This window comes from Aricia agestis, chromosome Z (assembly GCF_905147365.1).
Source record: "Aricia agestis chromosome Z, ilAriAges1.1, whole genome shotgun sequence".
Taxonomy (NCBI): Eukaryota; Metazoa; Arthropoda; class Insecta; order Lepidoptera; family Lycaenidae; genus Aricia; species Aricia agestis.
The window spans coordinates 9,957,893-9,974,757 of NC_056428.1; the positions used below are offsets into that span (position 1 = coordinate 9,957,893).

Genomic DNA, 16,865 nt, shown 5'->3' on the forward strand with positions numbered 1-16,865 from the left:
TGTATAACGTGAAGGATTATATAGGCTATTTTTTGTGGACCAATTTGTCTGTGTAATAAGATATTCACGTGGGAGAAGCCGCGCGGAAAGTCTAGTAATAATATAAAAGTTCCCTATTTAGTTATGGATCTAGCAAGCTAATTTTTATCGATTTACTTTATCTCATTTGATTTTCGCCATTTTGGCGCTGATTGCAGAAGTGTGAGGGAAATTAACTAATTGGATAATTCGATCCATGAATAAATATGGATCGTTTGAATACATTTTTATTGGGGTGGAGTAGACCACGTAAGGTATTTATAAATAATAAAAATATATGTGCGATACTTTAACATTATATTTTATTAGTTACCGTTACACAGTTACAGTCTGTCAAGAAAGAGTAGACGCTGAAATAAATTTTCCAAACATAATCACGATCAAATGGTAGTTTTGCGCCTTGTATTTTCACAGAGAACGTTTGTAATTTGTACACTTCAAATAGTAACGGCAAATTGCTATTTTCGGACGCCAACCAGGCTTTTCAATTTTTTTCAACCATAATTCCAGACGGAAACCTGTCTGTATAAAAATCGGTTATCGGAGATTTCAATACAATTATTATAGATATCGATAAGTTTTATCGACAGAAAACTCCAGCACTATTGAATTTTATTGTTTATCAAAAATGGGTAAAACAAAGGTGGTGAATACAATACAATATATATACCCCACGCGGCTTCGCTCGCGTAAATTATTAGGAATTTTACGGAAATCGTACATTTTTACGCAACAAAATAACTTATCTCTCTTCACGTAGTCTACTCTATATCTGTTCCAAATAACATATAAAATCGGACCAATAGTTCCTGTGATTAACGTGATCAATCAAACAAATAAATATTTTTTAAATCGCTTGACAAAATCGAATCTTGATCTAAATGACTATGTAAAGTACCAATGGGACATAATAGGCTCATAATCATGGGATGCATATAACTTTATAAGGTATAAGTACCTGGATGACCGAGCTTTGCTCGGTATTATAGCAAACACTCATTGACTTCGTGTTACTTAATAACGCCATCTGCTGGTTGTTAAAACAATTAGTTGCTCACATAATAGTATTATTATTCGCCAATAGATGTCAGAAAGAGTCATATTTTTCAGTTTATCGATTATCGATAAAACACGAGTAAAAAGTGAAAATCGTTGGAGCCGATTCCGAGATTCCAATTATATATATATATATATATATATATATATATATATATATATATATATACAAGAATTGCTCGTTTAAAGATATAAGATATGTTAGTGATGATGAATGTAATTTGCATAGTAGCATATGCTTTCCGTTCTTAAAGCAATGCAAAGGAGTTCTCTCAGCACCTTCCCAATCTAGTCATGGTATACCTTGGTGCAAAATCTTACTTGTTGATTGCATATGCTTAGACTACTTCCCACGAAACCGAAGTCACCACATGTTTCCATATACATTTTAAGGAGTTCCCTCAATTAGTCATGGCTCCCAGCATCAGATCACCACTTTTGTGAGTATAGTACCAAATTAGGATGACACTATGTACGCCAAAAGAAAAATTTTGAAAATTGGTTCACAAACGGCGGAGTAATCGTTGAATATAAAAAAACGAACATAACACCTCCCCCATTTTGAAAGTCAGTTAAATATAAGCTATATTATTGTAAAGTTTCATTAAAATCCGTTCAGTAGTTTTTGCTTGAGAGAGTAACAAACATCCATACATCCACACATCCATACATCTATACATCCAAACAAACTTTCACCTTTATAATATTAAGTAGGAAGTAGGATAAGTAGGATATATTATTATAAAGTAAATAAAGTAATAAAGTATATAAAGTATAAAGTAATAAAGTACCGTATATAAAGTATAAAGTAATCTTCTTCTATACTTATAAAATTACATGTCCTGACTGACTGACTGACTGACTGATTCATCATCATTCATCGCTGAGCAAAAACATGGCAAAAACTGTTAAAGTTACAGTTACGAAATTTGGTAGGTAGGGTTGTTTTATTAAGTAGACACACACTAAGGAAGGAATATTGAAAATTTTACCCCGAAGGGGGTGAAATAGGGGTTGAAAATCTGAATGAAAGTCCGTCATTTCTTAAGTTAGGAACATGAAACTTTATTTTTGAGTTACGGATTAAAAATGAATGAATACGTATTTGAGCGTTTTTGGCAATTCTACCCCCAAGGGGGTGAAATTGGGGTTGAAAGTGTGAATGAAAGTCCCTTATTTCTTGAGTTAGAAACATGAAGTTTTATTATTGGGCTACTGATTTATGAAGGATCCTTTGTGGTTGAAATAATACTTCAAACTAAATATTTATCTTTGTATTTTCACACTGTATAACTTAATACAATTAGCACTTCATTAATATAGACTCAGTATTTCAGCACAACTGTTCAGCTTGGCTGACCAAGAACCAATGAATTCGTCTCCCCAATGCAACCCCGCCATTACAGTTACCAATATTAAAATAGTCTATTGACTTCCGTTCTGAAATATTATTCATCAACATGGCGGACTTCCGGATTTAATAAAATAATAATTAATAAATATTCTGTACTTCCGGTCTATCATTGACGGATGTGAAACTAATGACATCCGTCAATGATATTAGTTATACTCGGCGCGGCGAACTTTGATCCCTATGACACTGACAGTTAATAACATTGTAGTGGCGTCAGCATTAATTTAGGGTCATATTGGAGGCGTCTAAAAATGCCATTTATAAATTGTACGTAGCTTTATGCCATTACAATGATATTCCGTTGGAAGTTTTAACAATTCTTAACATTTACAAGAAATTATCTCAATCTGAATTTACGTGTACGTCCTGCAAAACTTACATAATCGTTAAATGTCACACGACGTAAGTTTTGCAAGACGTAAACGTAAATTCAGATTGAGATAATTTCTTGTAAATGTTAAGAATTGTTAAAAATTCTAACGGAATATCATTGTTATAGCATACACTTACGTAAAATTTATAAATGTTATTTTTAGACGCCTCCAATATGATCCTAATTTAATGGTGACGCCACTACAATGTTATTAACTGTCAGTGTCATAGGGATCAAGGTTCGCCGCGCCGAGTATAAGTGTCAAATAAATGTTGATGAATATTATTCAGGACAAATAATTTTATTAGTTTCTTTCAACTCGGCCATCCGTTCCGAGACGAGTCCACTCGTTCATGGATATAATAATCTTAAATATAGCATTTTATGATTCATTACACTTAGAAATTAATTTAATTTAAGTTAACAATAAATTAGTATAAACTGTAATAACATGTACACTATGTAAGACTAAAACAAAAACATACTCAAAGTAAAGTAAAGTAAATAATATTATCAACATAATGCTATACATTATTTAAATTGTAAAAACTCTATAAAATATAGTAAAATAATAAATTAAAACATCATTTGTAAATTTTTGTATACATAAATAAAACTTAACTCTGTATTGTACTGTACTGTAAACTGTAAACAATACTATTCTGTTCTGTAATTTTAAATTGAACTGCAGCCCGTGACCTGGCTGAGCCCGTAACCTGGCACTATACATAATACTTTAGAAATGAGCCCGTGACCTGGCTCAGCCCGTGACCTGGCATTTAATTACATAGCCCGTGACCTGGCTTAGCCCGTGACCTGGCACTGTTATAACTTAATAAATTGCTACTCAACTTTAATTAAATCATGATGTACATGCCCCAAACTTATCTCAGTTCTACATGTATATATAAAACACCGGTACAATTGAACTGAGAGAAGTCAGTTACCTGGCCTGTAAATCAGATAAATCTTATAATATCTTCGTATCAATAATTATATTCGGATACTTCTGAAATGCTTCATTATGAAAATAAAATAAATAATTTAAGAAAACCTTACTTCATGAGAACGATCAAACTTCTTCTTCTTCTTTTAAAAATGGCCGCCTCGGTGAGTTGCCAATGTCAGAGTGGCTTAAAGGACTTTGCTCCTTATAAAGCAATCAATTGTTTCCTTCAGTGTCATCATCCTCGGAACAATTACATTCTGAGGATGATGGAGCCTGAAAAACTAACCATGGAAATATTTTATCAATGGCCACAACAGCTTCGTAGTTACGTTAGTAACATAGAATATCATTGGCTTCGTAACGTTTACCCTTTCTTGTAAATGGTGTATCCTCTGTGACAAATCGATCATTTGGAAGTACCTTTTTAATTCTGAAAGGCCCTTGACATTTTGGCTCAAGTTTTTTAGACTGACCTTCTACCCCAGTAATTACCTTAATCACTCTAACTAAATCACCCTCAGCGAATTTTGTTTTCCGTAATTTACGTTTATTTAACCTTTCTCTATCTTTATCTTGTTGAAGTTTAATACGTTCACTTGCCTCAGCCCTAATAGTATCTAAATTATCTTTATTTAAATTGGATTCGTCAAAATTCATTATAACATCATTTAAAAGGCCTTGCGAAGGGTTTGCAACTGTACGTCCGAACAATAATTCAGTTGGAGTTTTCATTGTAATAGCATGTACGGTGGTATTTATGCCTAATTGAATTTGTGGCAAGTTTTCATCCCAAACACCATTGGAATTACTATTGTGATTCATTGCACCAAGTGCGGCCAAAATAGTGCGGTTATATCGTTCAACTTGGCCATTGGCGCGAGGTGTAGCTACGGCATTGTAAACGTGCTTAACGCCAATGGACTTAATATATGTTTGAAATTCTTTGCTAGTAAAACTGGTTCCTTGATCGGTTATTAATCTACTGGGGGAACCAAAATAACTAATATGTTCACGTAGTACCTTAATAGTAGTAGAAGATTTCGTATTTCGTACTGCAGTAATATTTATGAATTTTGTGAATGCATCGATAATAACCAGAATGTAAGTATTTCCGCGTCTAGTCCGAACGAAAGGTCCTAAATTATCCGCATGGATTGTGTGAAAAGGTATGTCTACCTTGGGTATTGGATGTAATTCGCTAGCCAAAGAGCCACTAGGAACTTTGTGATGTGCACATCCCAAACAAGCCGAGACATACTTTTTCACAAACCGCGGCACTTATGGGAACTTTTAAGGAATAAGAAGATTTTATACGAGATAAAGTCTTCTCATAGCCAAAATGTCCCACATCATCGTGGTTACTTTTTAGTAATTGCCATCGCGCACCTCTGGGAACCATCCATAGTTCAGTTTTGTCATCTATAACCCTATAGACCAGACCGTTTTTGACTTTATAGTTTTTGAAAATATCCGCTGTTTCTCTAGTTTTTGAATCACTTAAAATATTAACAATTCTTTTTATTTCATCATCTTGCTGCTGATAGGTAACAAGCCAATGTTCAGAATTAATCCGCAATACATCTAGTACATGAAATTCGTTTTGATCATTTTCGATAGCTCCTCTGCTCAACGCATCTACGTGCGCCATCTTTTCCCCGGATCTGTACTCTATATCGCAATCGAACTCTAAAAATTGTATCCACCAACGCGCGATACGTGGAATTAAATCACGTTTGGTTAAGGTCGTACGTAGTGCATTAAAATCTGTTAATATCTTAAATTTAATACCTAGTAAATAAACCCGGAATTTAATTAGTGATGCAGTTACCGCTAATGTTTCAAGCTCGAAAGAGTGCATCTTTTGTTCGTCAGCGTTAGTCTGACGACTATAATAAGCGATTGCTCTAAATGAACCCGTTTGATCTTTTTGGAGGAGAATCCCTGCTACCCCAAATTTACACGCATCTGTATGTAACTGGGTTTCACAATGATATTCTATGTATGTTACTAACGTAACTAGATTGGAAGTTTACGGTAGCAACGCGTTGCCACTTCGAAGATGCCTGCAGGCATATCTCACATACATAATGACATAACGAATATATGACTTGACATTGTCTTTTGAACAAAAAAGTGGTTACGCATTTCTGAGAATCTTTTGTAAGACATTGCTACTCTAGTATTTTAGAAACTCATTGGGGTTTCAGCCTCAGGATTGTAAGTCGCAAGTACTGGTCTTTCTACCAGACAAGATTGTAACGTCCTAAAAGTCTGAGACTCCTCAGCTTCCCTCCTCCAAGCAACATCCTTGTTCAGTAGGTTCGTCAAGGGGCGGGCAATTATTGCAAAGTCCTTGACGAACCTTCGGAAAAAACTATCTTCTTATTTCATGAATATTGCTTGGAATGGGAAAATTTGATATCGCGTCTGTTTTGATGGATCCTGGTCTCACTCCTTCAGCACTTACTTCATAGCCAAGATAATCTATTTTTTCAAAGCAAAAATTACATTTATATAATTTAAGAGTGAGCCCACTATCCCTCAAGAGACATAAAACCTCCTCCAATCGTGTCATGGATTCTTCAAATGATTTTGCTGGTATAAGGATATCATCCATATATAGAAGTACATACCGCACGGGAGATTTTTGTATGATTTTGTTCATACTCCGTTGAAATACCGAAGGCGCGTTTACAAGTCCGAATGGCATTCTACAGTATTCGTATTGGCCGTCTGGTGTAACGAAGGCCGTCTTGTCCCGCGAAGATTCAGCTATGGGCACTTGGTAATAACCAGACGCCAAATCAAGAGTTATAAACAACGAACTACCTACAAGCATGTCGAGCTGGTCTTCAATTCGAGGCATTGGATAGTGCTCGCGAACAGTTTTTCTATTAAGTGCACGGCAATCCACGCATATTTTTTCCCCGGACTTTTTATTCACCAAAACTATTGGGCTAGCATATGGCGAGTTACTTTCCCTAATGATACCACTGTCTAACATCTCATTGATCATTTCTCTAACCAATAGCCTCTCACTGTAAGACAATCTGTATGGCCTGTACACGACTGGATCGGAATCTGTCAGCAGAATTACCATTTCTGACTCCCTGGAAAAACCTAAATCACTAAGGCCTTTGGAAAAACACATAGGGTACTTATCAAGTATGTTTTTCAATGTTGTTACCTGCTGTTGTGATAGATTGTTACTACTGTCTAATTCGTTCCGAGAGCAACCTACATCAATCTTACGAATATTTAAAGTATTATTTTTAATAGCATAACTACGGGTCACGAGCATGTTCACATCAAATTTAATATTGTCTTTGCTAACATTTTGAATAAACACGTAACATATGCCGTCAGTCAATTCAAATTCACCCGGCAATAAATAGTATTCTTTACCCTCACGACCTCTCAAGCTACCTTGAACATAGATGCGACCTGTGTAGACCGGATTACACGTAACGGGAAGAGCTTTAATTTCACCACAATTAATTTCAATATGAGCTGAACATACATATAAGAGGAATATTAATTGTGTCTTGAAGTTGCATCCTTTCGAATACAACATCAGAACCCGTTTTGATTATTTTAATACTAGGCCTTTCCGTGAACGTGTGTCCAATCAACAAAGGTGCGCTTAATAAATAGTCATCTGCAATAAGTACTTCTACATCCTTTTCTTCAATGCCCTGAATTTTTATTGTACATAATGTTTTCCCAATCGGACAATAAGGAATACCACCAAAACCTTTTAACATAGGGCCCGATGCAGAGTTCCATTGTAATTTTAGTTGCTGAGCATTACTAAAACGAATCTTGGGAGTAGGATGGCTTCTTGCAAGGCTACTTCTTCATTATTATAGGACTTACAATTATGTATGTGGATATTGTATATAATATTTAGTTACAAAATTGTAAACTTTATTTTAAAAGATTAATTTTTTTTTTTCTCACTTTTTTTGGTAAAAAAGTGGGCCCCGTGCGAGTTTCTTACGCCGGTTCTTCTCGCCGGGTTAGTTCCCGAACCGGTGGTAGGCATCATGTAGGACTTTCTGAAAACATTTATTTTAAATTTATTCAGAAATAAAACAATTTTGATTTTGATTTTTGATTAATCAAAGTACCTTCGCTACCTAAATCAACATAACCATCCAATATGGCATCATTAATTTTTATAGGCATTTTATATTTTGAGCCAGTATCCGCGATATACATCCATTTTCTTAAAAGTTTTAGTAAATTATTTAAAAGAGTTAAGAGTGGATGAATGAAAAATACATAGGAAGTTATACAAGTCTTCTTACTTCAAACAGGTTTTAAAATATACATTGTGTAACAAAAATAAGTGATAATACTTTAGGGTGTGTACGTGTTTCTTGTAGAGAGTTCACTGTGAAAGTAGCAGTTCTGAAAGACGACATTTTTTTCACTTTTGTATGGATGGGCAAGGGCCCGAGCGTCACAAGTTTCCCCATACCAAAGTGAAAAAAAAATTTTGGTCTTTCAGCGCTGCTACTTTCACAGTGAACTCTCTACAAGGAACACATACACACCCTAAAGTATTATCACTTATTTTTGTTACAACCTGTATGTATTGAGTAATAAAAAGACTAATGAAAATTTTAAACATTTTTATTCATATTGTGAAAAAAATATTATACAGGCTTCTGTTTGTTCAAATTGATACATTCACTTAATCTAGCAACAAGACCTTCAATCAAATGAAAAGCATTTAATGCTGATAATATTATTTCTTTCTTGTTTTTATCTGGTATGGTGTCCAGCACATTACCACCAACATTAATCGAAACATTGATATTCTCTTTAGGATTATTCTTCGCTTCTTCTATATCTTTTAACTTGACTTCATAGTGAGCCTTTGACATTTTTAGTGCCACCCTTAGAGGTTCTAAGTAGCTTGTTTCAATTGCCACAAAATTATTTTTAAAATTAGTTACATTGCCTGTATCTTTTATGACTAAATATCTCAACAGGTTAAGAGATGTGATTATTTGGTCAGCCAATTCTACCAAGTCTGATTCTGCTCCATGTGGAAGGTGACAGATTTTCTTCAACATTGCCATCAGCTGAGAGTCCTTAAAAGTTGCTGGCAATTCTGGTTCTTTAAAAGCTTCATCCAAGGAGTTTTTATACAAAGATATTGCATAACCAATCATCCCAGAGTGATTAGCATTGTCTATCATATATTTAATGAGAGAGCACCTTCCTTTGTAGTCAAATTTGTTAACCAGTGTTCCTAATATCACAACAGACTCTTTACGTAAAGATTGATACATGGAGTATATAGCTACGGTCATTAAGTTCTTGCCCAAATTATAATGGACCATAGTTAATTTAGATGAAAGAATATTTTCAGGGTATTTCTTTAGGATTTCCTTGCACAAGTATATTCCTTTAGACAGAGGGCCATATTCAGTAAAACTGAGTAAATGAACACCACAAAGAAGCACAGTGCACACAAGGTATTCTGGTGAGTATACAAGAGGCAGAGCCGTGTCTGGAATTTCAAAATGTCCTGACAGCAATGCATAAAACAACCCAGATAAAGTAGTTATGTTCACTTTCTCCTTGTGATCATAAGGATCAATTTCTTCATTTTCATCATATTTTTCATTTTTGGGTTTTGTTTTTTCACTCTCATTGCTACATTTTTCAATATATGCAAGGAATTTTAAAGGGTTTTTAAGCAAAGTGCAGATATCTGCAATTAAAAACTTGGTACAAGCCCTTGTTTCACTTTGTTTGTTAGTATCAGGATCTACATCCACATAAACTAATGGTTTACCAAACAGACTTATAAGAAATGCAGAAATTATCTGTTTTGGTCTACATTTATCATCATTCATCACTTCACTAATAAAAGGGCAGTAGAATGGTGGTAATAAGGAGTAAATTTTATTAATTCTTCTTATGTTATCATCACACTCCATCAAAAGACGTTGTTTGCCTTCTAGCTCATACTCTGGCACGGGTATGTTATCAATGTATGTACTTATGGCATTGAGACACCATTCCAATGATCTACCTCTTTTGAGTGTCAGTTTCAGAAGGAGTTGCTGCAATGGTTGAAGTATGATAGAGAATTGAGCATCATTTTTTGATACTTCAATTTGTTCAATAAACTCTAGGAGAGCTTCCTCGGGGACCGCCTTCTGAACAATTATTGATAGAAATTGTTCACATGTGCCATAAAGTGAGGGCTTCAATGTGTTTGTATCATTATTAACTTTTGAAACAATAACAGATATTAAATCCCAACAGTTATCTTTGAACTGTTTTGCATATTTCTCGTCTACTGCTACAGTGAGTGCTTCTTTGTATTTTTCACCATCCAATAGGGAAGACACATGATCCACAACATCTACACTTTGATCCATGATGAAGGATGTGGAAAGAAAGTTTGTATTTCCGTATACAATTCTGTAAACCAAGTACATTTACACTGTAATTGTTATTGATATTATGGTGTAGGAACGAATATTTTTATTTTGAAGGACATACAAGCTTTACTTATCCACGAGTCCCAACTCCCATGCCAATAAATATAATGAAGAAAATGAAGTTTGGACAAGAAAAAATGTGTAAAACCACTTGTAAAACAATTATTTGAAGTGGATATTTGCATTTTATATAAACTTACAATAAATTATCTTCGGCATATGATTCATCCTTCCACTGCTTTACAAGGTCTATACACTATTTTAATAATTTAAACCTTCGTTTTTGCTTTGGTAGGAATCAAAAAATTCTAGTCGCAAAAAGTACACGGCAAATAATTCTTTTACTTCTTGAGATTTTAACGCAGGTGGGTGAAACTTTCGAACAAAAAAAAATTGGGTTCCAAATTTAAACGTAGCAACTAAATTAAGTTGGATAATCTGTACAATTTTTAAGCAAGATCGACTGTGATTGGTTGATAAAAAAGACGAAGAAGAAGTTTAAAACTCAAAGTTCGATTTTCAGTTACTGAAAATTATTTTGTAGCAACTCTTTCAAAAATTGTAAATTAGTGGATTAATTATTGAAAAACAAAAGGTAAGCCATTGTAAAATGTACCGTACCGTAAATTGATAAATTTGAAGCAAAACATAACTATGTCATACCGTGTTCTAATACAAAGTATGTCATATGATTATTTGCATATTTGTGTAATAATTTACAACTTAAACTATATTAATAAGGAAAAAATAGAATATTATTTCATGGATAATATTATAATGTACTTATCAATATGTATGCAGTTAATTTCGAAAATGTTGAAATGTGTCTATTGATTTATTGTAGTAAATAATTGCACAATAAGGTCATTAACTATAATAGTTTATGTATGGAAATGTAGTAAATGAAAAACTTTTCATTAAATTAAGGCTCCTCCTTAAATCTCCTTAACAACCATTGCCTGCAGACTAAAATGTTGCAAACTAGTACAGGGACCTAAAAGTCTGAAAGAAAGAAGGTATGGGATTATGAGAGGTGCGGCCACTAAGGGAAAATCCTCTGATCAAGTGAGGTGGTATACAGCTGGCCTGAGCCCACGCGATAGATTTCAGCTGTCGTATGTACAGGGTGTAACAAAACAAAGTAATAATACTTATGTGTGTATGTATAAAGATGCGCGTCCACTGGATCGGAATCGGAGCGTACGCAGCGGACGGATTTGTTGCCTAAACCTTGTGGATTAAATCTGTTTTATTGTTTTGTGATTACTTTGGCTATGTACAATAATTTTTATTGAAATAAAACATTTATTTGAGCTCATTTCTTTTGTTTTTTAAATTTTTGGTATGTTTAGAGTGGAAGGTTTTGCACTTAAAAATTTTAACTTTAGTTCCAATTTAAAAAAATAATAAATGTTAATTTTTTTCTTCTAAGTCCGACCTCTTGTTACGTACTAGGTATAAGACAATCTCTTTGATTTTGACATTTAAGCACAGAATACAAATAACTACAAATTACAAAAGTCAATGAATGGAGGTCAGTAAAGAAAAAAAAACAATCAGTCATATCAGTTGTCATATTTACCAAAGTGTGGATCCCATTGAGGTACTATAGACTGGAGAGAGCCTTATATCGGTGTATAAGCGTCAAAAGCGTGTAATGTTATGTCCTACTTAGTAGGACATAACAAAAGAGTCGGTCTGCATAATATTACATGTAATAAAAGTGTTAATAAAGGTTTTTACTGAACATTTAAGGCTAGATATTGTTGAGTTCTGTGGTTACGCTAAATAATAAACCATAAGAATGGTCAAAGAATGCCTCAAACACGTGGATTTAACATTAAATACGTAAGTTTTGAACAACGTTTTTTGGGCTTTTCAATCGGTATTTTTGTAAGCTAAAAAGATAATTTGTAAGTTTATTAATCCCTTATTCGTGCTATATAAGGCATTAGTGCTAAAAATGTCAAATCAATTAAGAATTTGGCTCTAAAAATTGCATAGCTTTTTACGTGTGTTTACGGATTCTCATCACTTGAACTATAGTTAATCGATATCATGAACTAATTGACTTTCTTTCCTGTATCATAATATGCTTCGAAATAATCGACAAATAGAAATATTCAAGAAAATAAACGCACACTACTTGTATAAAAATAAGCACAAAATGGCCACGCGATGACGGGCTAAGACTACATCTATAGTATAATACTTTATCTATGGTGGATCCGGTTCGCATATTTTTCGCACTTCGCGGCTGGTTCCCCGACCGCATCCCCACTCGCGCGCGAACCGTGCGCGACGCCGCGCGAAATTCCTGCGAAGCATTCAGAGAGACTGCCGATCCACACCACAGATTACTAGTAAATATTTGTAGAATCCACACTCGCGCGCGACAGCGCGTCGCGAACCGCGCATACTGCCAAATTTACTGATCCACACTCGCAAAGTTCGCGACATGTCCGCAATGTTGCCACTTTTTAATTTCTTCACTTTCTTGACGCACTATATTTTGCGCTTTTGAGCCGTATTTATCTTACTTTATATTATAAACTAGATGTCCCGCGCGGCTTCGCTCGCGTAAAGTATTAGGAATTTTACGGAAAACGTACATTTTTTCGCAACAAAATAGCTTATCTCTCTTCACGTAGTCTACTCTATATCTGTGCCAAATAACATACAAAATTGCTTTAGTAGTTCGTGAGATAAACCCTTCCTAATAATTTTCCGTTTTAACCACATTTCCTCTGTTTCTTTGGTCCTATTAGTTTTAGCGTGATAAAATAGCCTATAGCCTTTTTTTCTTTGATAAATGAGCTATCTAACACTAAAGTATTTTTTTTAATCGGACCAATAGTTCCTGAGATTAGCGTGATCAATCAAACAAACAAATATTTTTTAAATCGTTTGACGAAATCGTATCTTGATCTAAATGACTATGAAAAGTACCAATGGGTCATAATAGGCTTATAATCATGGGATCCATGTAACTTATAAGGTATAATATGGTAGTGATGATGAATGTAATTTCAAATTTGCATAGTAGCATATGCTTTCCGTTCTTAAAGCAATGCAAAGGAGTTCTCTCAGCACCTTCCCAATGTAATTATGGTATACCTTGGTGCAAAATCTTACTTGTTGATTGCATAATATGCTTAGACTACTTCCCACGAAACCGAAGTCACCACATGTTTCCATATAAATTTTAAGGAGTTCCCTCGATTAGTCATGGCTCGCAGCATCAGATCACCACTTTTGTGAGTATAGTACCAAATTGGGATGATACTCTGTACTAGGGTTGCTGAGGATTCCTCTTCCGCTTCCTCATAATGAGGAAGTTCCGCAATATTTTGGGTTCCTCAACCGTTACCGCATCCTCATAAATAAAAAAAAAATCCTCTTCCGCTGTCGTGAGGAATTTCACTGCGCATGCGCGTCGCGTATCCAATCATGGCAACGCACACGCTAGAGCCAGAGAATTGTGAATTCACTCATCTTTTTTTTTGTGTGCGTTGTTGTGTATGTTTAGCCTGGGAAAATTAAGGAATTCAGACCGAATTCACACGAAAAAATTCGTGTAGTTTTGAAAGTTGGTACAGTTGTCCCTAAAGGTGTCCAGATGAATATACTAAAAGTCTCCGAGGGTGGGACAAGAGCTTGCGGTGGGGAAGGGGGGGAAGGCTCTTCCTGAAAATATTAAAAAATAAATAAAAATTAGATAGACTCTATTTTGAAGGAGGAATCAGGGGACTACGTTACGCCGATTTACTGTATCTGTCTCTAGGTACAGTTAATCGAGGTAACGTAATTCACGTGATTCCTCCTTCAAAGTTGATCCTATCTTAATTTATTCTTTTTAAATATCTTCAGGAAGAATGAATCTTTCAAATTTATTTTATGGTCGGTCGATTGGCGGGGTACGGGGCATTAATTTTTTTGCAATTTTTAAGGGTCATATTATTTTTAATTTATTAGTAAATTTAGAAAAAATCTAACGTAGCTTTAACAGATCATAGTATTGTATAAAAATCATTTGTCTAAACGCATTGTCCAGGGAGTAAATTGGGGAATACGTTTGAATGGAAAAACAGTGCGAGCGTACCCTTTTAATACTCTGTATTTCCTAAAGTAATGATCGTACAGTAAAAATGTTTGGACGTAATTTATAGTAAATTTAATGTAGGTAATTAATGTAGAAGTCACTAAAGAGATATCTATATATATAAAAGAAAGTCGTGTTTGTTACAACACTTATAACTCGAGAACGGCTGGACCGATTGCCATGGTTTTTGATTTGTTGGATTTGTTTCCGTCCCGAATAGCAGAATACATCTTAAAAACAATGAAAACTCGATATGTGTAATGATTAATGAATACTTTATCATTTCAATAGATGCTGGTTTGTTTAATACATGTCAAACATTTGTTGTCAAATCCTGTCAAATAGTGTAACAACTATTTTTTTTTGGAGCTTATGGCCTGGTTGCTGAGACCTATAAGCCACAGCTTTATTTTTTTCTGAAGACATCATGTGTGCGTTCAGAAATTTATTTTTTGTAAAATGTCTACAAAGTTCAGGTACTGTTATATTTGTTTGTTTTAGACATTAATTTTCGGAAATTATTTATTAATTATTTAATTTTTAACTCCCGAAAATAATACCTAAGATTTATTCTACAGTAAAAACATAAAATCATCGGAAAGGAACGGAATTTAGGGAATAAAAAATTAGTTGGTAAAGGTTATAAGATTAAGGAAAAAAAATCTACAGGTTAACAAAAGTGTAAATGTCTTTTTATAGGTTGTCTATGATTTTTCTTGATAAGCTATTCATACGTAGTGGTTATATACTCTTTGAGCTTCCTGGCGCTATAACTCCAGAACGTACGAACCGATTTCTACGGTTTTGCATTCGTTGGAAAGGTCTCGGGCTCCGTGAGGTCTATAGAAAAAAAAGTCAGAGAAAAGCAGGAAAATAGGGAAAATAATTTTATGGCAAAACAACGTTTGCCGGGACAGCTAGTTTTAAATAATTTTCGAGTCACAAGCAAAAACCTTGAAAAAGAGACCTTTCACCCCTCCCCCATCGCCGGCTCTTGTCCCACCTTCGGGGACTTTTAGTATATTCATCTGGACACCTTTAGGAACAACTGTACCAACTTTCAAAAATACACGAATTATTTGGTCTGATCGTCGATTTTGAAACTAATTTTCTTAGACTAGTTACTATACTCCTTTTTAATTTCTGGACCGATTTTGATGATTCTTTATTGTGTGTGTTTTGAGAATGGTTTAGATTCATAGTTTGGCCCACTGGAAAATGGACCTTTTTATTATTTTTTGTGACCAAACTATGAATCTAAACCATTTTAATCTAAACCTAGGGTTTATCTCACGAACTACTAAAGCAATTTTGTATGTTATTTGGCACAGATATAGAGTAGACTACGTGAAGAGAGATAAGCTATTTTGTTGCGAAAAAATGTACGTTTTCCGTAAAATTCCTAATACTTTACGCGAGCGAAGCCGCGCGGGACATCTAGTTTATAATATAAAGTAAGATAAATACGGCTCAAAAGCGCAAAATATAGTGCGTCAAGAAAGTGAAGAAATTAAAAAGTGGCAACATTGCGGACATGTCGCGAACTTTGCGAGTGTGGATCAGTAAATTTGGCAGTATGCGCGGTTCGCGGCGCGCTGTGTTATTATTTAGCGTAACCACAGAACTCAACAATATCTAGCCTTAAATGTTCAGTAAAAACCTTTATTAACACTTTTATTACATGTAATATTATGCAGACCGACTCTTTTGTTATGTCCTACTAAGTAGGACATAACATTACACGCTTTTGACGCTTATACACCGATATAAGGCTCTCTCCAGTCTATAGTACCTCAATGGGATCCACACTTTGGTAAATATGACAACTGATATGACTGATTGTTTTTTTTTCTTTACTGACCTCCATTCATTGACTTTTGTAATTTGTAGTTATTTGTATTCTGTGCTTAAATGTCAAAATCAAAGAGATTGTCATATACTAGGTACGTAACAAGAGGTCGGACTTAGAAGAAAAAAATTAACATTTATTATTTTTTTAAATTGAAACTAAAGTTAAAATTTTTAAGTGCAAAACCTTCCACTCTAAACATACCAAAAATTTAAAAAACAAAAGAAATGAGCTCAAATAAATGTTTTATTTCAATAAAAATTATTGTACATAGCCAAAGTAATCACAAAACAATAAAACAGATTTAATCCACAAGGTTTAGGCAACAAATCCGTCCGCTGCGTACGCTCCGATTCCGATCCAGTGGACGCGCATCTTTATACATACACACATAAGTATTATTACTTTTGTAAAATTTATAATCTGTATTAGCAGTCTGTGGCTATGTCTATGGTATCAAAATAATCTATACTTATCCTGTATTATTATCTATGGTCAAAACTTTGACATGTGCAAAAAATAAAGCAGTTAGTGCGTTACTGGAAATCACACGAGTTTTATTAGGTTATGTCGCCCAGACGATTCCAACGAAAAAGTCTTTATTAAGTGCAGTTAC

The 16,865-nt window shown here is 34.4% G+C and overlaps 2 protein-coding genes across 2 annotated transcripts in view; one reads left to right on the top strand and one right to left on the bottom strand.

Annotated features, from left to right (window-relative positions):
- The first annotated feature begins 3,285 nt into the window (after positions 1 to 3,285).
- Positions 3,286 to 16,865, top strand: part of LOC121738611 (ubiquinone biosynthesis protein COQ9, mitochondrial-like) — a 37,677-nt gene continuing 24,097 nt past the window's right edge. Inside the window, exon 1 of the mRNA XM_042130783.1 lies at positions 3,286 to 3,301. The gene's annotated coding sequence lies outside the window, so the exon portion shown is untranslated. The remainder of the gene's footprint in view (positions 3,302 to 16,865) is intronic.
- On the bottom strand, positions 8,454 to 10,680 carry LOC121738610 (glomulin-like). Its single transcript, XM_042130781.1, has 2 exons — positions 10,499 to 10,680; positions 8,454 to 10,278 (listed from the first exon to the last, which is right to left on the bottom strand). Exon 2 carries the CDS (start codon positions 10,233 to 10,235, stop codon positions 8,493 to 8,495), a length of 1,743 nt encoding a protein of 580 aa, XP_041986715.1. The 5' UTR covers positions 10,236 to 10,278; positions 10,499 to 10,680; the 3' UTR covers positions 8,454 to 8,492.